The 14,910-nt window shown below is 55.5% G+C and overlaps 1 protein-coding gene across 1 annotated transcript; it reads left to right on the top strand.

Annotated features, from left to right (window-relative positions):
* The first annotated feature begins 1,721 nt into the window (after nucleotides 1-1,721).
* On the top strand, nucleotides 1,722-10,881 carry LOC119090045 (2-amino-3-ketobutyrate coenzyme A ligase, mitochondrial-like). The gene is made up of 8 exons (XM_037212840.1): nucleotides 1,722-1,737; nucleotides 2,831-3,021; nucleotides 5,417-5,518; nucleotides 5,927-6,134; nucleotides 6,821-7,004; nucleotides 7,428-7,620; nucleotides 8,241-8,418; nucleotides 9,939-10,881. The coding sequence occupies exons 1-8, from the start codon at nucleotides 1,722-1,724 to the stop codon at nucleotides 10,094-10,096; spliced, it is 1,230 nt and encodes a 409-aa protein (XP_037068735.1). The 3' UTR covers nucleotides 10,097-10,881.
* The last annotated feature ends 4,029 nt before the right edge of the window (nucleotides 10,882-14,910 follow it).

Genomic DNA, 14,910 nt, shown 5'->3' with positions numbered 1-14,910 from the left:
ACCTGCACAGTTGAAAATAACGAGTTTATTAGTTAAACTGGTTTGCAAATCGGTAACAGGGCCGGGTCCAACAGAGGTCTTTGTGTGTTTGGGATGGAAGAAGGCGTAACCTCCCCCTCCCATGGGCTTCTGTTTGAATCCATGGGGAGGCTCCCAAAGCTTGAACAGCACCTACCAAGGATCCTGTTTGCAACATGTTCAGCGTCTCACTGATGATAAAGTTTCAACAGCAAGCTTTTCTAGCGCGCTTGCTTTCGCGACCGATATGCGAGAAGGGATGAATAAGGTGATATTCAATTTGGAGTAACGGGGCCAGCAGACTGTATGACCCTATGCCGCGATAGCGCCTTGTAAAATGTAAATGACCTCCATTTCGGTGAATCCCGGATTCACACCCAAAAAAGTGACCATCCAAATGTTTTGCTAACCCAGCAACATCACCAAGAGGTGAGGTGTGGGGGTGCAAAGCAATATATTCCAGATAGGGAATAGGTGGGAATGGGCGTTTGTCGCGCGCCCATGGACATTTAGGCATATTTGGTGGCAAGGGTTCACAAGACGGATGGCGCGAATGCGACATTTGCGTTGCTTTTTGTGCAGTCGGTTCCAGTGCTCGTCCTCACATCCTTGCCCGTGCCAGCGGCGAGTACTGCTGAGGGGGCGGAGCCGGTATCGGACAGTGCGTTCAATATGGGAACACAGTTTATGATGCTTTCATTCGTCAGATCAGGTCAGTTCGATTAACTGGTAATGTATTATCACTCCCAGCAGGTGGGATAATTGTCAAATGTCTCAATTTCCACAAATTAGGACTGAATACTGCAAATTTTCCGTTAAGGGCGTATTGTTAACCACGCGGTTCGAGGAACACCATGCCTCTGCTGCAGCATTGTATCTCTGTGCCTTTGTATATGAAACAAGTGTCAATTTGAAACTGGGAAACCCAAGCAGCTGAACAATCCTGTCCAATAAGTGGCCATGAGCAGATGGATAACAGTCCCAGGCTTAGAGGCATACACTATAGCATAAAAACACTGTGTAATATCAATAGACATACTGCACCATTCCACAAAAGCTGGGTGTGACAAGCAGTGTGTAGCAAATGTGTAAACTTTATCTTGAATATGGCACTCGGGGGTAGACCGCAAATCATGCATGTTATGCTAAACATGTCTGGCATAATAGTGACATGGAGAGATGGCATATAATAATACCTTACTGCAACTCCCAACCATTCATGTACTTTGAACCATAGTCCTAGTTCTGATTCTACCCATATTCCTAGAATGGTCTGGTGAATTTTGTTTTTGTTTTTGCCTTTGCATGTGTGGAAAATGCTGAATTGCAGCCTGTTCCATGTTGTATGCTTGCAGCTTCCAATTTTGTTTGTGATTCTCTGAGAGAAGCCAAGGATAGCTATGGGTAAAGAACTCCTAGCACTGCAAAACATCATTGCAAGATATCCCCAGGGACAGTGCAGGAGCCACTGCTGGTATTCATATATTGAAATGGCTGTGAAGTGGTCAACACCAACCACACTCTTATGCTTATGCTCTGAACATGTAGTTGATGCTCTCCTTTCCTCTCACACCATGAAAATTAACAAGAGGCAACATTGCGGCTTCAGTCAGATTTAGGCAATATTAAACAATTTGATAGGACATTGTTGCACAAGTTTTCATCATTACCTTCAACTTTTGGAAAAACCTTGTGCAACCAACATGTTTAAGAAGAATGGCAAGTCAACCACTTAAGCTAATAGTTAATGACCTGCCAGTGGCTGTTCACCACCAAAAGCGTTAACAACTTACTACTTAGATGTAATTCCACAATCAGACCTGCATGTTCATGGTGATGATAACAAACTTAGAAGTAGAATCAACAGGCCAATTTTTCTTTTAGATGCTATTTTGTTATGGAAGAGTATCTGTCACATAGTATGTTGAATCTGATCCATAAGGAAGACCAGATTCAGACTGCATTAATGTTAAACATCTGAGCCATTGCAGGCTGCTCCAATTTTGTCCATGAGTCATGTTTAAGCATGGCTATCACATGAACATGATGGAAACAGGTGCAGGGACCTATGTGACATGTCATGCATGAGGAACCTGCATGACAGGGAGCATTACCACATGAAGCAACTTATGCATCCTGTGGTCTTGCATAGGGGATCAGTGTCATTAATGGTAACACCATGCTAAGGGACTGTCACCAATCTGAAGCTGCATGTGTTGCAGCATGATATCTGCCCATAGCCAATTTGTGGGACCCAAAAAGTATGTGAAAACCTATTTTGCACTAAAAATGAAATCTGACCCCAGAGATTATAAGCAGATGCAGTGTTGTGGGCCCACTTTGACATGGGAACATCTCTCAGTTGCATGCTGGATCTCACCCAGGGATGAGTCTCAATCCAACTTCAGGGACTGCCATCAGGTGTGCCCCAGTAGATCCTGTGCAGGCAGAGGCTGTAATGGCCTAGCTGGAGCTCCAAAGAACACATCCTGGGGCCCTTGGACTCAGGACATTCTGCTAAATCTAGCTCCAGTGCTCTCCAGGGACTGTGGCATCATTTGAGCTGGACTGCTACAGAGCACATACATCCTGCCCCAAGTATTGACGCATACAAGTCCTGCCCCCAGTATCGACGCACCTTCTTCCGGCCTGTTCCCGGAACAGCAGACCCATTCCAGTGCATTCATTCTCCCAGCCAGCGCCTGTGAGACCTGAGCTTGACACTGGGTCACTGCCAACACTGCCCCTGTCTGAGCACGTGCCGGGCCGCTGGTGACAGGCGCGCGTGCCGTCCGCGCCGGTCAGCTGGTACCGCCGGCCCGGCGCCAGAGCGCGCTGGCCGCCGCGCGCGCCCTGCTGGACGCCCAGCTGGAGGACATACGCGGGGCGGGCACCTGGAAGACGGAGCGCGTCATCACGTCCAAGCAGGACGCGGCGATCCACGTGCGCGGCCGCGACGGCAGCGTGCTCAACTTCTGCGCCAATAATTACCTGGGTCTCTCCGTAAGGCATGCATGTGTGGCCGGCAGTGCACCGGGGAGAGATGCGTCTCGGCGCTGGGCGCGGGTGGCCCGCTTGCACCGCATGCGGGGCGTTTGTCCGGCACGTCCTCCACCTCGCCCACCTCCCACCCCCGCACCCCACCGGGCACCGAATGCGCATGCGTGAGTGCTGAGAGGGATGCGGGGCAGAGTGGCGGGCTGCGAGCTGACTGCACGCTGTGAACGCGGACGGCCGCTCACCGGCCGTTGGCGGGGGTTAATGATGCGCACGCCGCCGCCGCTAGAGGCCGGGGTCGGAGCTGCCACGCGTCGTGATGTGACGGGGCTCTCTGGTGTGTCGTGGCCGAGTTTGGCGGCCGGTGTGCGCCGCGCGTGCCGCTGTCCGGTATGGGCTGAGCTTCGGCAAATGGCGCTGATCCACTGCGCAGAAGAACAGTCTTGGTGGGGGCATACACATCGCTCTTTGCTGAGGTTTGTTAGAAAGACGTGCGGACAACGACGGCCTGAACTTAAGCCGCGGGACATTGTCGTCGAGAGCAGGTCGGACCGGGCGGCTGCCGCCCACGCGCGCGCCACTGCCGTGCTCTGTGAGCACACTGACCTTGCGGTGCGGACGCCAGCAGCCAGCGCGGAGGCGGCGCAGTTCTCGAGCGGTGCCGGCGGGTGGCGCACGCCGCTTCACTCGACTCCGCCGCCGTCCGAGTGGCTTGCACCCTCCGCATCATGGCCGGGGACTGCCGAATGGTGGCACGCAGCTGAAACGTCTTCTGCGGCATGGCACGGAGCGCGCTGTCGTTTGCGCGAATGTTACCGGGCTGAATGGTCGTAGCGCAGAACGGTGTGCGTTGTTCCCAGCTTCGTATGGCTTGTTGTGTCGTTCCTTAGTTGGTCCCGGCGTGCGGCACGTTTGTGGTGTTAGAGACCCTGAGTTATGTGCTGATCAAGCGCTGTCTTCGAAAAGTAGTGTGAATCTTCCTCGACCGGCAACCACCCTCCTGATTTTGTCTGTTGGCGTCAACTTTGGTTTTTCGCATGATGCAAAATGAAATACAAATCCAGAGTGTGCTTGGGCATGAACACTGTTTTTTTTTACATTTGGTGTTCATCGATGTGTCGATAATGTTATGGTCGCACTCCACAACACAATGACACCACATGTCATGCTCGGGCATAATTATTTGTTCGCTAGACCGTGCTTTTCCGTGTCCCTGACTGAGACGTCCGGATGGGCTGTCGGTTTTAATGCCAGTATGATGCTATCACACCGTGAACGACTCCCCACCGGACACAATCTACAGCTGTAAACTTGCCACCGACACAGCCATTCTCTGTGGACCTGACGGCCGGCGGTGGGTGGAGTCATCAGCCGTGGGCAGGACCGGTCTGCGGGTACAGCGGCCGGCCCTAGCGCCAGCGACGGCCGTGGGCGCGGCTGGCGGCCGCCAGCCAGCGGTGCCGGCCGGCGGACACGGCCTGTCTGCTGGTACAGCGGCCGGCCCTAGCACCAGCGACGGCCGTGGGCGCGGCCGGTCTGCGGGTGCAGCGGCCGGCCCTAGCACCAGCGGCGGCCGTGGGCACGGCTGGTGGCCGCCAGCCAGCAGTGCCAGCCGGCGGGTGCGGCCGGTCTGCGGTCACAGCGGCCGGCCCTAGCACCAGCGGCGGCCGTGGGCACGGCTGGCAGCCGCCAGCCAGCGGTGCCGGCCGGCAGACACGGCCTGTCTGCTGGTACAGTGGCCGGCCCTAGCACCAGCGGCGGCCGTGGGCACGGCTGGTGGCCGCCAGCCAGCAGTGCCAGCCGGCGGGTGCGGCCGGTCTGCAGTCACAGTGGCCGGCCCTAGCACCAGCGGCGGCCGTGGGCACGGCTGGCAGCCGCCAGCCAGCAATGCCGGCCGGCGAGTCTGGTCCCGCCAGCGGCGATTCGCCTCATTTGACGTGCCGTCGCCGGCCGCCAAGTCGTGTGATGTGATCTTGAAACGGGCCGCGGGGCCCCCAGCGACCAGCCGCGGACGGCCACTGGAACCGAGGCTGTCAAAACACGACGGCACGTCTTCCGGCGTGACTGCATGGCTTGTTTATTCTTGACAAGTTCCTCGAAGCCGGACTCAAGTGTCCTTCATAATCGCAGCCGGAGCGAAACGGGCTTGATGAAGCTTGGAGTGATGGCTCCGATCTCCGCGGGATTTGACCTGATTTTCTTCTGAATGGACGTAAGGTCCATATTGTGCACGTGAAAATGGACGTAGCTTTTCCGCCGAAAGTGCATTAAGGGAGCACACAGTTTGTACGACTCGGAATCCATTACCCAATTCATCGTTGTCGGCAGATCAATTGCTATGCTGACCTCTCTGAGCGGCCCTGGGCGCTCGCGCGGTCTGACGTCAGCGGATCCATTCCAGAGCCATCCAGAGGTGGTGCAGGCCGGGAAGGACGCTCTAGAAAAGTATGGCGCCGGCCTCAGCTCCGTCCGCTTCATCTGCGGCACCCAGGACATCCACAAGGTCAGCACCGGCTCTCATTGGCTCTCCGGGGCTCCGACCCGTGACGTCACGGCGGGCCATGTCCGGCCAAACTCACCACCGGCTCAATTAAAGGCCTGAAATGGAGCTGTTTGTACCGGTGTCTAGTTGTTTTCGCGACCATGACCAAGTATTTTGTTGAGCGGTGGAAATGACCGCGAGCCCACAAGTCACTATTTGTCCTGTGATTCGCTCGTGTCACGAACGTGTTGCGTGAAGCACCCTTTTCGATCTTTTTCGGTGTCCGGTACAAATATGTGGGCATCAAAACACTGAGTTTTTTGTCTTTTGCTGTAGTAAATTTGGTAGTCTCAGGTAAGTGCTCGTGCAGAAAATCGCGCTGTTTTGTGCATCAAGTGTTCCGCCGTCCCACGTCGCGTTGCGCCGCAGGAGCTGGAGGAGAAGATCTCCACGTTCCACGGTCGCGAGGACACCATCCTGTATGCCAGCTGCTTCGACGCCAACGCTGGTCTGTTCGAGGTGCTGCTGACGCCTGAGGATGCCGTGCTTTCGGACGAGCTCAACCACGCCTCCATCATCGACGGCATCCGGCTCTGCAAGGCGCAGAAGTACCGCTACAAGCACAAGGACATGAAGGGTAGGCCACCAGGGCACGAGCTGTGCAAAACTGAGCGTCGGCCGGCTTCGGGACATTTGTCGTGGGACAGGCGTGTATGTGTGCCCATGTCTGATGTGAAATGTGTGTTTAGATTATTTAGAGTACAGTTGACGAGTGCCGTTATCGGTTGGCTGTAACTTCCGTAGTCCTAGGCCCCAAAGTGCGTGGGAGAACTCGTAGAATATGGCTAATTTTGTCACAAAACTAAACTCAGGTATTTGCCTCCTCATTAGGCATCACCACAGCCATCGCTCGGGTTGTAGTCCGGAGGATGTCAGTCTTCTCCCGAAATGTGATCTGTGATAGGTGCCTTGGCTTGTGTGATTTGTGTTTGTGGGATTGTCCTTCGCCAGATCCTGTGTGTACTTATAACTTCGGCTGTTCGAAGCTTCTGCTGTAGCTTTGGTGTGTTGTCTCTAGCTGCGCCCCTCCTCGCCCGAGTGTCTCTCCTCACCGGACCCGAGGTGTTGTCTCTAGCACTGCCTCTCCTCGCGCGGGTGCCTCTCCTCACTGGGCCCGGTGTGTTGTCTAGCCGTGCTCCTCCCCACCAGAGTGCCTGTCCTCACCGGACCCGGAATGCTGTCTCTAGCTGCGTCCCTCCTCGTACGCGTGCCTCCCCTCACCGGACCCGGCGTGTTGTCTCTAGTTCTGCCCCTCCCCGTCAGACCTGGAGGCGAAACTGCAGGAGGCGCAGTCGGCACGCATGCGACTGATCGTCACCGACGGCGTGTTCAGCATGGACGGCAACGTCTGCCCCCTGCCCGAGATCGTGGCGCTGGCACAGCAGTACGGCGCGCTCGTCTTCCTCGACGAGTGCCACACCACCGGCTTCTTCGGCGCCACGGGCCGGTGAGGGAGACGGCGCCGCCCCCGGCCAGCGGCGGGCCGGGTCAAACGGGCCTGGTGCCCCCAGCTTCCCGGGTGGACGGGCGGGCGCGAGATTGGAGCGAGGAAGCGCCATCGTTTAGCGTGAGCGTCGGAGTGATCTTGTGAAATCGAGGATTGAATTGCCTGTTGTCCATTTGCTGGGCAATACAGGCCATATAGGTGGACCAATAAACATTAAAGAGGGTTAAATCGAACGGTGCATTGTCCCTGGTGCAGGCGCCTCAAATGTAGGCAGGCGTTAAGCATCCTCTTCTCACCAACCAGGGCGACTGTCGCGTGGTGTCGCCTGAGTCGGAGTGTGCGTGGCGGTGTCAGACCAAGCGTCGTGTGCCGTACGGACACGCTGCCGCCCGGTCCGACTCGCCGTCCCGCGCGCCTCGCCAGGGGTACGGAGGAGCACTTCGGCCTGCAGGGCTCGGTGGACATCATCAACACGACCCTGGGCAAGGCGCTGGGCGGCGCGGCGGGCGGCTACACCACCGGACCGCGCCAGCTGATCGACCTGCTGCGCCAGCGCTCGCGGCCCTACCTCTTCTCCAACTCGCTGCCGCCGCCGGTGGTGGCCTGCGCCAGCAAGGTCCGGGTCTCGCAAGGGACGCGGATGGTTGTCAGGCGTGTGCCAGCTGTGTGGAACTGTGCGGAAGCCCGGCCGTGGATAGCCTTCTGGCTAAGCCATGCCTGTGACGCCAAGCCCCCGTAGGCCAAACGCTTTGTCGCCGCAGCCAATGCTGACGCTCGAAACCTCCTGCCGTCTGACTTGATTGCGAGCAGACACCTCAGTTTTAGTCAGGTGGACGCGTGCGTGTGTGGAGAAAGCCCATTGAAGCCGCGTGTTCCTGGCAGTGGTGCAGTGTCGTGGCAAATAGAGCGCAGGTTATTCTACGTCCTTTTCGTCATCGACGCGTCTGGGTAATGTGGGTGTAAAGATAGTGTACCAGAAATTGTCGGCAAATGAAACAAACGGATGAATTATATCGCTTACACCCGACATTCGGGAGGTCATGCAAGAAAGGTGTTCTGTTTGGTTTCATTGTGCATCATTCGTGTGTACTGTGATCTTCAGTACATGCACGACGTCCAGTATATATGACCCGCGACCTGGGTCTCACGCGAATTGTAACCGCTATTTCTTACGCTGACTCACCAACCGCTTCCTTGACACTGTCTCGCTCGTTAAGCCTGCGCCGCCCGTTGCAGGTGTTCGACATGCTGATGACATCATCGGAGCTGACGGCGCGCGTGGCTCGCAACACGCACCGCTTCCGCCAGCACATGGCGGCGGCTGGCTTCCAACTGGCGGGCGACGATCACCCGATCGCGCCCGTCATGCTCGGAGACGCCCGGCTGGCCTCCGACATGGCCGACGCTATGCTCGGTAGGTCCGGGGGGGGGGGGAGGGGAGGGGACTGGTGACCGCGCGAGGTCGCGGGTCCCGGGGTTGCTGCCGGTCACGGGTAGGTGTGAGTCTGGTCTCCGACGTGGCCGACGCTATACTCGGTAGGTCCGGGGGGGGGGGGGGGGGGGGAGGGGGGACTGGTGATCGCGCGAGGTCGCGGGTCTCGGGGGGTACTGCCGGTCACGGGTAGGTGTGAGTCTGGTCTCCGACATGGCCGACGTTATGCTCCGGTAGGTCTGGGGGAGGGGACTGGTGATCGCGCGACATGCCGACACTATGTTCGGTAGGTCCGGGGGGGGGACTGATGACCGCGCGAGGGTCGCGGGTTCCGGGGGTGCTGCCGGTCAGGGGTAGGTGTGAGTCTGGCCTCCGACATGGCTGACGCTATGCTCTGTAGGTCTGGGGGGGGGGGGACTGGTGACCGCGCGAGGTTGCGGGTCTCGGGGGGTGCTGCCGGTCACGGGTAGGTGTGAGTCTGGCCTCCGACATGGCTGACGTTATGCTCGGTAGGTCCGAGGGGGGGGGGGGGGGGAAACTGATGACCGCGCGAGGGTCGCGGGTCCCGGGGGGTGTTGCCGGTCACGGGTAGGTGTGAGTCTGTTCGAATTCGGAGTTGATGCAGGACTCCTCATGCAGCCCCCAATTTTTGAGCCTCAGACTTGGCTCGAGCCACAGCTAGCACCTAGATCAGACGACGTTTACTATTATTGAACTATGAGATGAGATTCATGTCGGTGGTAAGCTCATGCTTTGAAAGAGGCATGCTGGACTTACAGACGACCTGTGTTAAAATGGGTTTGGCTCAGTTATGATTGATTACATTAACTCAGTTTGAGATGGGACCTGAGATTTGGTATCAGTCGCTTCAGGTCGGCCTTGCACCTTAGGCTTGGGGTTCGGAATCCAGCTCTTGAACAGAGTGGGCTGGAACGCGCTAGCAGGCTGAAAACAGCAGGTGGCAGGCTGAAAAGGCTGATGCTCTGACTTGGGATTTGATCAAGTTTTGTGACTTTGGTCCATACCTGCTGCCTATGGTGCAGAGCATTTCGACGCCCAATGGAATTTCAAGATATTTTACTTGCTGCTGAATGTATCATCAGCAATAGAACTGTCGTACTGCTTGTTAACCTCGATTATGCCTTCACCCGGATGCCTTCAGTGTGTCTCGGCCCGCTCCGGAGTCCCTTGCCATGTCAGCGCCCGGTACTGATGTCCTTCCGTAACCCTGACGCGTCTGGCTCTGTCGCTGGAGAGGGGGGGGGGGGGACTGCACCACCGCCCCGGCGTCTGTAACTGATGGGGTTGCTCTCCTCGGACACGCGGGGCCAGTGCTGATCTCTGGCCTTGTAGCGGGCAGGTGATTCCCAGAACCGTATGTTTGTGTCCGGTAGTTAAGCACGGGGATGTTTGGTGTTTCCGAGGCGCACGCTCGTGCGGCGGGGACGCGGCGTGTCAGTCGCTTGGCAGTGCGGCGTGCTCACCCCTCTCGCCGTCCGCAGAGCGCGGCATCTACGTGATCGGCTTCAGCTACCCGGTGGTGCCCAAGGGCAAGGCGCGCATCCGTGTGCAGCTGTCGGCCTGCCACTCGGACGAGGAGGTGGACCGCGCCGTGGCCGCCTTCGTTGAGGTCGGACGCCAGTTCGGGGTCATCGCGTGAGCCGCGCGTCGCGGCGACGGTGGTCCCCTCCGCTCCCCGTCTTGAAGGAGGGGCGGCCTGGGATCTGGCCGGGCTGCTGGGTCTGCGTGGACTGAAGCCGACTGCCAGGGCGGCCGCCGGTGCTGCCGCCGACGGCCGGCGGTCGAGTTGCGTTCGGCAGTGTGGAGAGCGACCGCCAGGCGGACGGTGGATGTGGCGCCGTGTTGGGTTCTGTGACTTTGCATTTGATGGGCATTTGGTGACCGGGTGTCGCACCTAGTGAGTAACTGTACATTGTTGGAACTCGATGCGACTATTCCCGTTTTTTTTATGTGTTGCGTTGTCATTGTTCGGCGTGGTGGGGCATCCTCTAAAGATGATGCATTGATAATGGTTTTTCGGAAGTTCGTCGTGTGCAATATAATGTAGTGTCAGATGTCCTTCCGGGCCTCATCGACATGTCCGGTGCTTTCAAGCCATGGTAGCAGCGTGCTGCGGGCTGGCATAGCTTCCGTGACACGAGGTGTATTGAGGGCTTTGGAGTGTGACGTGCGGTGCCATGATATTCACGCGTATTTTATCACAGCTCAGGTTGCTAGTTGGACAAGAAGTACCTGCATGTAATGTATTAGAATTGCCAACGCGTGATGCATCGAAGTCCCGTGGTGTCAGGATAGCACACTTCTGAGAAGTGGGCCGCTTGTGTACATACCCAAGGAAAGCACACACCGCAGGCGCACGTAGACTTTCGCGCACTCACCATATCATGCTTATGCATGAGCGCACGTGCGCGAAATAAAGAATAAGCCCGCATCTCTCTCTCTGGAGTAGCATGTTGAGCAGTCCGCCGATCCCATCCCGGCGGTGTGGAGAGGTGGAAGGCCTAACTGGAAAACTCGAAGGTTAGACATGGTCATACGGCGCTGCTCGGTTGAAAAATTATTAAAATAATTTTGTTAAACGGTTTCAATTAGTCGCTTGGTTGCAGTGAGGGCCCGGCGGCAAGACCGACGGGCAATCGAAATAAGCAAAGCGTTATAAGGGGAAGGGGTCTTCGAAGTTGCTCGATGCCCACGAAACTTAAAGGTAAGCGAAACGTCAAGATGAGCAATATATATATATATATATATATATATATATATATATATATATATATATCTTCAAGTATTGACGACAAGAAACCTCCTGTGCCCCCCCCCCCCCACAACCGTTTCATGATGATTCCTCCACGTCTGTCTGATCAGGCCCAGCCATGTAAATGACTTGCAGCATTGGCTGGCATGAGGTCTATGCCAGCCTTCCAGCTGCCCACGCATGTATTCAACTGAAGGCCAGGTCTCGCCCTCAAACTCGGTTCAAGCTCTGCGGCGAGCAGCATTCAAGCAGCTTATGAATGAGCACGACTTGTCTTAGATTCACTTTCGCAAACCATGTCGACTCCGACTCACGGTACATATACCCAAAGGACCACACAAAAAAAGTTTTCAACATTTGGATTCTGGCTTGGGAAGACTTGGCTGATTCCGAAACCTATTCTTACTGAATGGTTTCCTGCTGTCGATAGAGTAGGAGTAAATGGAAAATAGGAGTCGACCTACGCATGAATCCGGTCACCTTGCTGCCAGCTGAACCGTCCACGAATCACGCTTGTTTATCTTTAAATTTTTGGCTGTATCCGATCCTCAACAGCTCTGTATCAATGCCGTTTGTGATCGCCTCTTGTATGTACCCTAGCGATCGGCAGCTCTCTTAGATCCTGTTACTGTCCGAGCTCCCTCGATCATTTCACGGTCCCTTTTAATCCCGGCATCCTCTGCAGACCCCTGACGGTCTCGGGTGGTGCAGGCCGTTTGAGGATCTCTGGCCCTCAAGGAACGCAGAACGTTCTGAGTGAAACCTCTTTTGTCTCGGGGATACGTGGACAGTCGCTTGGCTGTGGCGAGACCTCAGCGACACAGCTAACGGCGGGTTGAAACGACTGATGCGTTACATGGGAAAGGTGGAAGAAACCTGCCCGGTGCACCCGAAATGAAAGTGCTGCTAAGTGGGCAGGAGCTGCCCACATCTACAGACGCCGCTCACACGAAACCGCCGACCATTTCCGCGTACCGGCAAACAACCGGCCTTAGCAGATAAGCGATCGACAGTACTCTCGTATCTGCTCCCGTACCCGGGCCTTAACAGGCTCCCCTCCGGGCGGCGCCCCGTGTCCCTACCCACGCCGGGGCGGCCTGGTTAGGTTAGGTTAGGTTAGGCGGCCCAGGTCGGGGTGACCTGGACGCTCGGCCGCCGCCGGCTGCCGGATGTAGGTGTGTGCGCCGGCCGCCGCTCGTGCATACCTGCCTGTGAGTCACGTCGCCCGCGGCGGCGGCCGGCTGCGCGCCACTCTCGCCACGGCGGCCGCTGCCGACTCACCTGCCCGCAGCGGCGGGGCGGGACTGCGCCGGTCGGAGGGCTGGGTTGTTCGGGCCGGCCGGGTGTGACTGAGGCCGCCGGTCAGAGGGTCGCGTCGGTGCACAGCTGGGTGCTGTCAGAGCTGCGCGGACGGCTACGTTGAAGCTGTGGTTGTAGATAGTGTTCTTGAGGTCGATCTCAGGGCTGATATCAGAATCACGCCAGGGGCGGCTGGATGTGGCTGGAGCAACTCAAAGGGCCAAGTCGTCGGCCGGACATGCTCAGGGCTGATCTCGGAGTCACACCACGGCGGCTGGATGTGGCTGGGGCAGCTCAGAGAGCCAAGTCGTCGGCCGGACATGCTTAGGACTGATGTCAGAGTCAAGTCTCATACGCCTGGATGTGGCTGGGGCAGCTCAGAGAGCCAAGTCGTCGGCCGGACATGCTCAAGGCTGATCTCGGAGTCACACCACGGCGGCTAGATGTGGCTGGGGCAGCTCAGAGAGCCAAGTCGTCGGCCGGACATGCTTAGGACTGATGTCAGAGTCAAGTCTCATACGCCTGGATGTGGCTGGGGCAGCTCAGAGAGCCAAGTCGTCGGTCGGACATGCTCAGGGCCGATTTCAGAATCGCGTCTCATACGGCTGGATGTGGCTGGGGCAGCTCAGAGGGACAAGTCGTCGGCCGGACATGCTCAGGGCTGATCTCAGAGTCACTCCAGGGGCGGCTGAATATGACTGAGGCAGCTCAGAGGGAAAGTCCTCTGCTGGAGGAGCTGATCGAGGCTGTTCCGAGAATCCCCCCCGGTAACATCGATATCAGGGTTGCTGATGAGCGACGCTGAACGAATGAATCGTCCGATCGGACGGTCACGTCTGGCACGTCTCATCTGGATCCGACCGGGGCTACTCAGAGGCTCACGCCCCCTTTAGACTACGGGATCCAGGTTTTAATGCTTAGCTTGGTCAGAGTCGTTCAGATGGTCACACATGATGTCCGAGATCAAATAACATACTTACTTTTGCTCAGAGGTCGGAGGACCTAGCTGTGACCGTGTACAGAAATGGACCTCAGCCGGGTAGCGGAACGACACCTGCATTAAGGACCACGGCCAGTATGGTAACAGACACTGTACTGACTAAATTCGGTGCTTTGCTATTGGCGGCTCATAGGCTTGTGTGTCAAACGTGTTCGCAAACGGTTCCTTAAAAAAAAAACCAGCAGGCAACTAGTTTTGTTTACAGTACAAGAGTACTGGATTTCTTTGTCCACCTCTAGGAAATTTAAGGTATAGTTGATCCATCTCTAACGTTAGAACTATGGCGTTCGCGGTGCGCGTGCGGGGATGTGCTCGTCCGTGAGATGGCGTGAAGTGGAGTGGGTTTTATATTGATTTTGGTTTTGTTGGTTTTCTGTGGTAGCTGATGTGTGATTGTACTTGATGGTACGATCTTCAGCTAGCCTGCACCATGTCTGCCGGGGACCTGGATCCATCCAAAGTACCGGACGATGTCAAGGAGAGGCTGGCTGAGCTGGAACTGGAACTATCAGAAGGTGGGTTTTTGGTCTTTTCTGCTGGGGCATTTTCGTAATGATGGAAAGGTGTGGCGTACTTTTCTGACAGGAATGGCCCTGTTTTTGATGGATTGGGTCAGCTAATACCATTGTTGTCTTGAATACCTTTGTGCTTTATTTCAGCAAGGTACTGCTGCTTGGGTTTGCAATATTTGTCACTGGAATGAAATATTTGGCTTAGAACCAGATATGAGCAGTGAAGTGATTCATAGTGGATCACTTAATACAACTGCAGTCACAGGTGGTGTACTTGTTATGCTCATATAGGACACAAACTGAAAAAGGATGCCACTGAAAATTGTACAAATGATGGTAGAATCAAATAGTGATCAACAATGCTTTATTTTGCCAAAGTGCAGTTGGTCCCTGGTATGTTTAGGTGCATTGGAACTGGAATTTTAAGGTGTTTTTCTGCTTATTTTAGCCTGTTTAATCTTGTGACATGAACACATTTGTGATGTATATTTACAAGGACATTTAAATGCATCATGAACATTAGGATGTAAAAAAACATGCAGTGTTTGACACAGCATGACATTGAATCAAGTCAGCACATTTATTAAAGATCTTGAGATGTATTTACAGCAAGGCCTTAACAGCGCAAGGCAATTGGTAGTTGCTGTTGGTGTTTTGTTTGTTAGTAATAGCTTAAAGCTCAGTGGTGGTGCACAGAAAGCACTAGTGGTGGAGTATGCTTTTGTATCCACACTTTGTTAATATAAAAAAATCATATAACACTCATGCCAAGTTATGATTTGAGAGATGGATGCTAGGATGATTCATTTCAGTCTTTCTGTACTGTTGCCTCAGAAAAGCCAGCTTTGTTGTGCCCAAAACTACAAGTTAATTGTTGGGAAGTTGATGCA

Source organism: Pollicipes pollicipes, unplaced genomic scaffold, assembly GCF_011947565.3.
Source record: "Pollicipes pollicipes isolate AB1234 unplaced genomic scaffold, Ppol_2.1 Scaffold_3087;HRSCAF=3621_pilon_pilon_pilon, whole genome shotgun sequence".
Classification (NCBI taxonomy): Eukaryota; Metazoa; Arthropoda; class Thecostraca; order Pollicipedomorpha; family Pollicipedidae; genus Pollicipes; species Pollicipes pollicipes.
This window is presented reverse-complemented; position numbering and strand designations above follow the sequence as displayed.

Bases quoted from the DNA above. Each gene is read 5' to 3' on its own strand.
- LOC119090045 (XM_037212840.1), top strand. The intron at 6,135-6,820 runs GTAGGCCACCAG...CCTCCCCGTCAG, and splicing joins CAAGCACAAGGACATGAAGG to ACCTGGAGGCGAAACTGCAG. The intron at 8,419-9,938 runs GTAGGTCCGGGG...CGCCGTCCGCAG, and splicing joins CATGGCCGACGCTATGCTCG to AGCGCGGCATCTACGTGATC.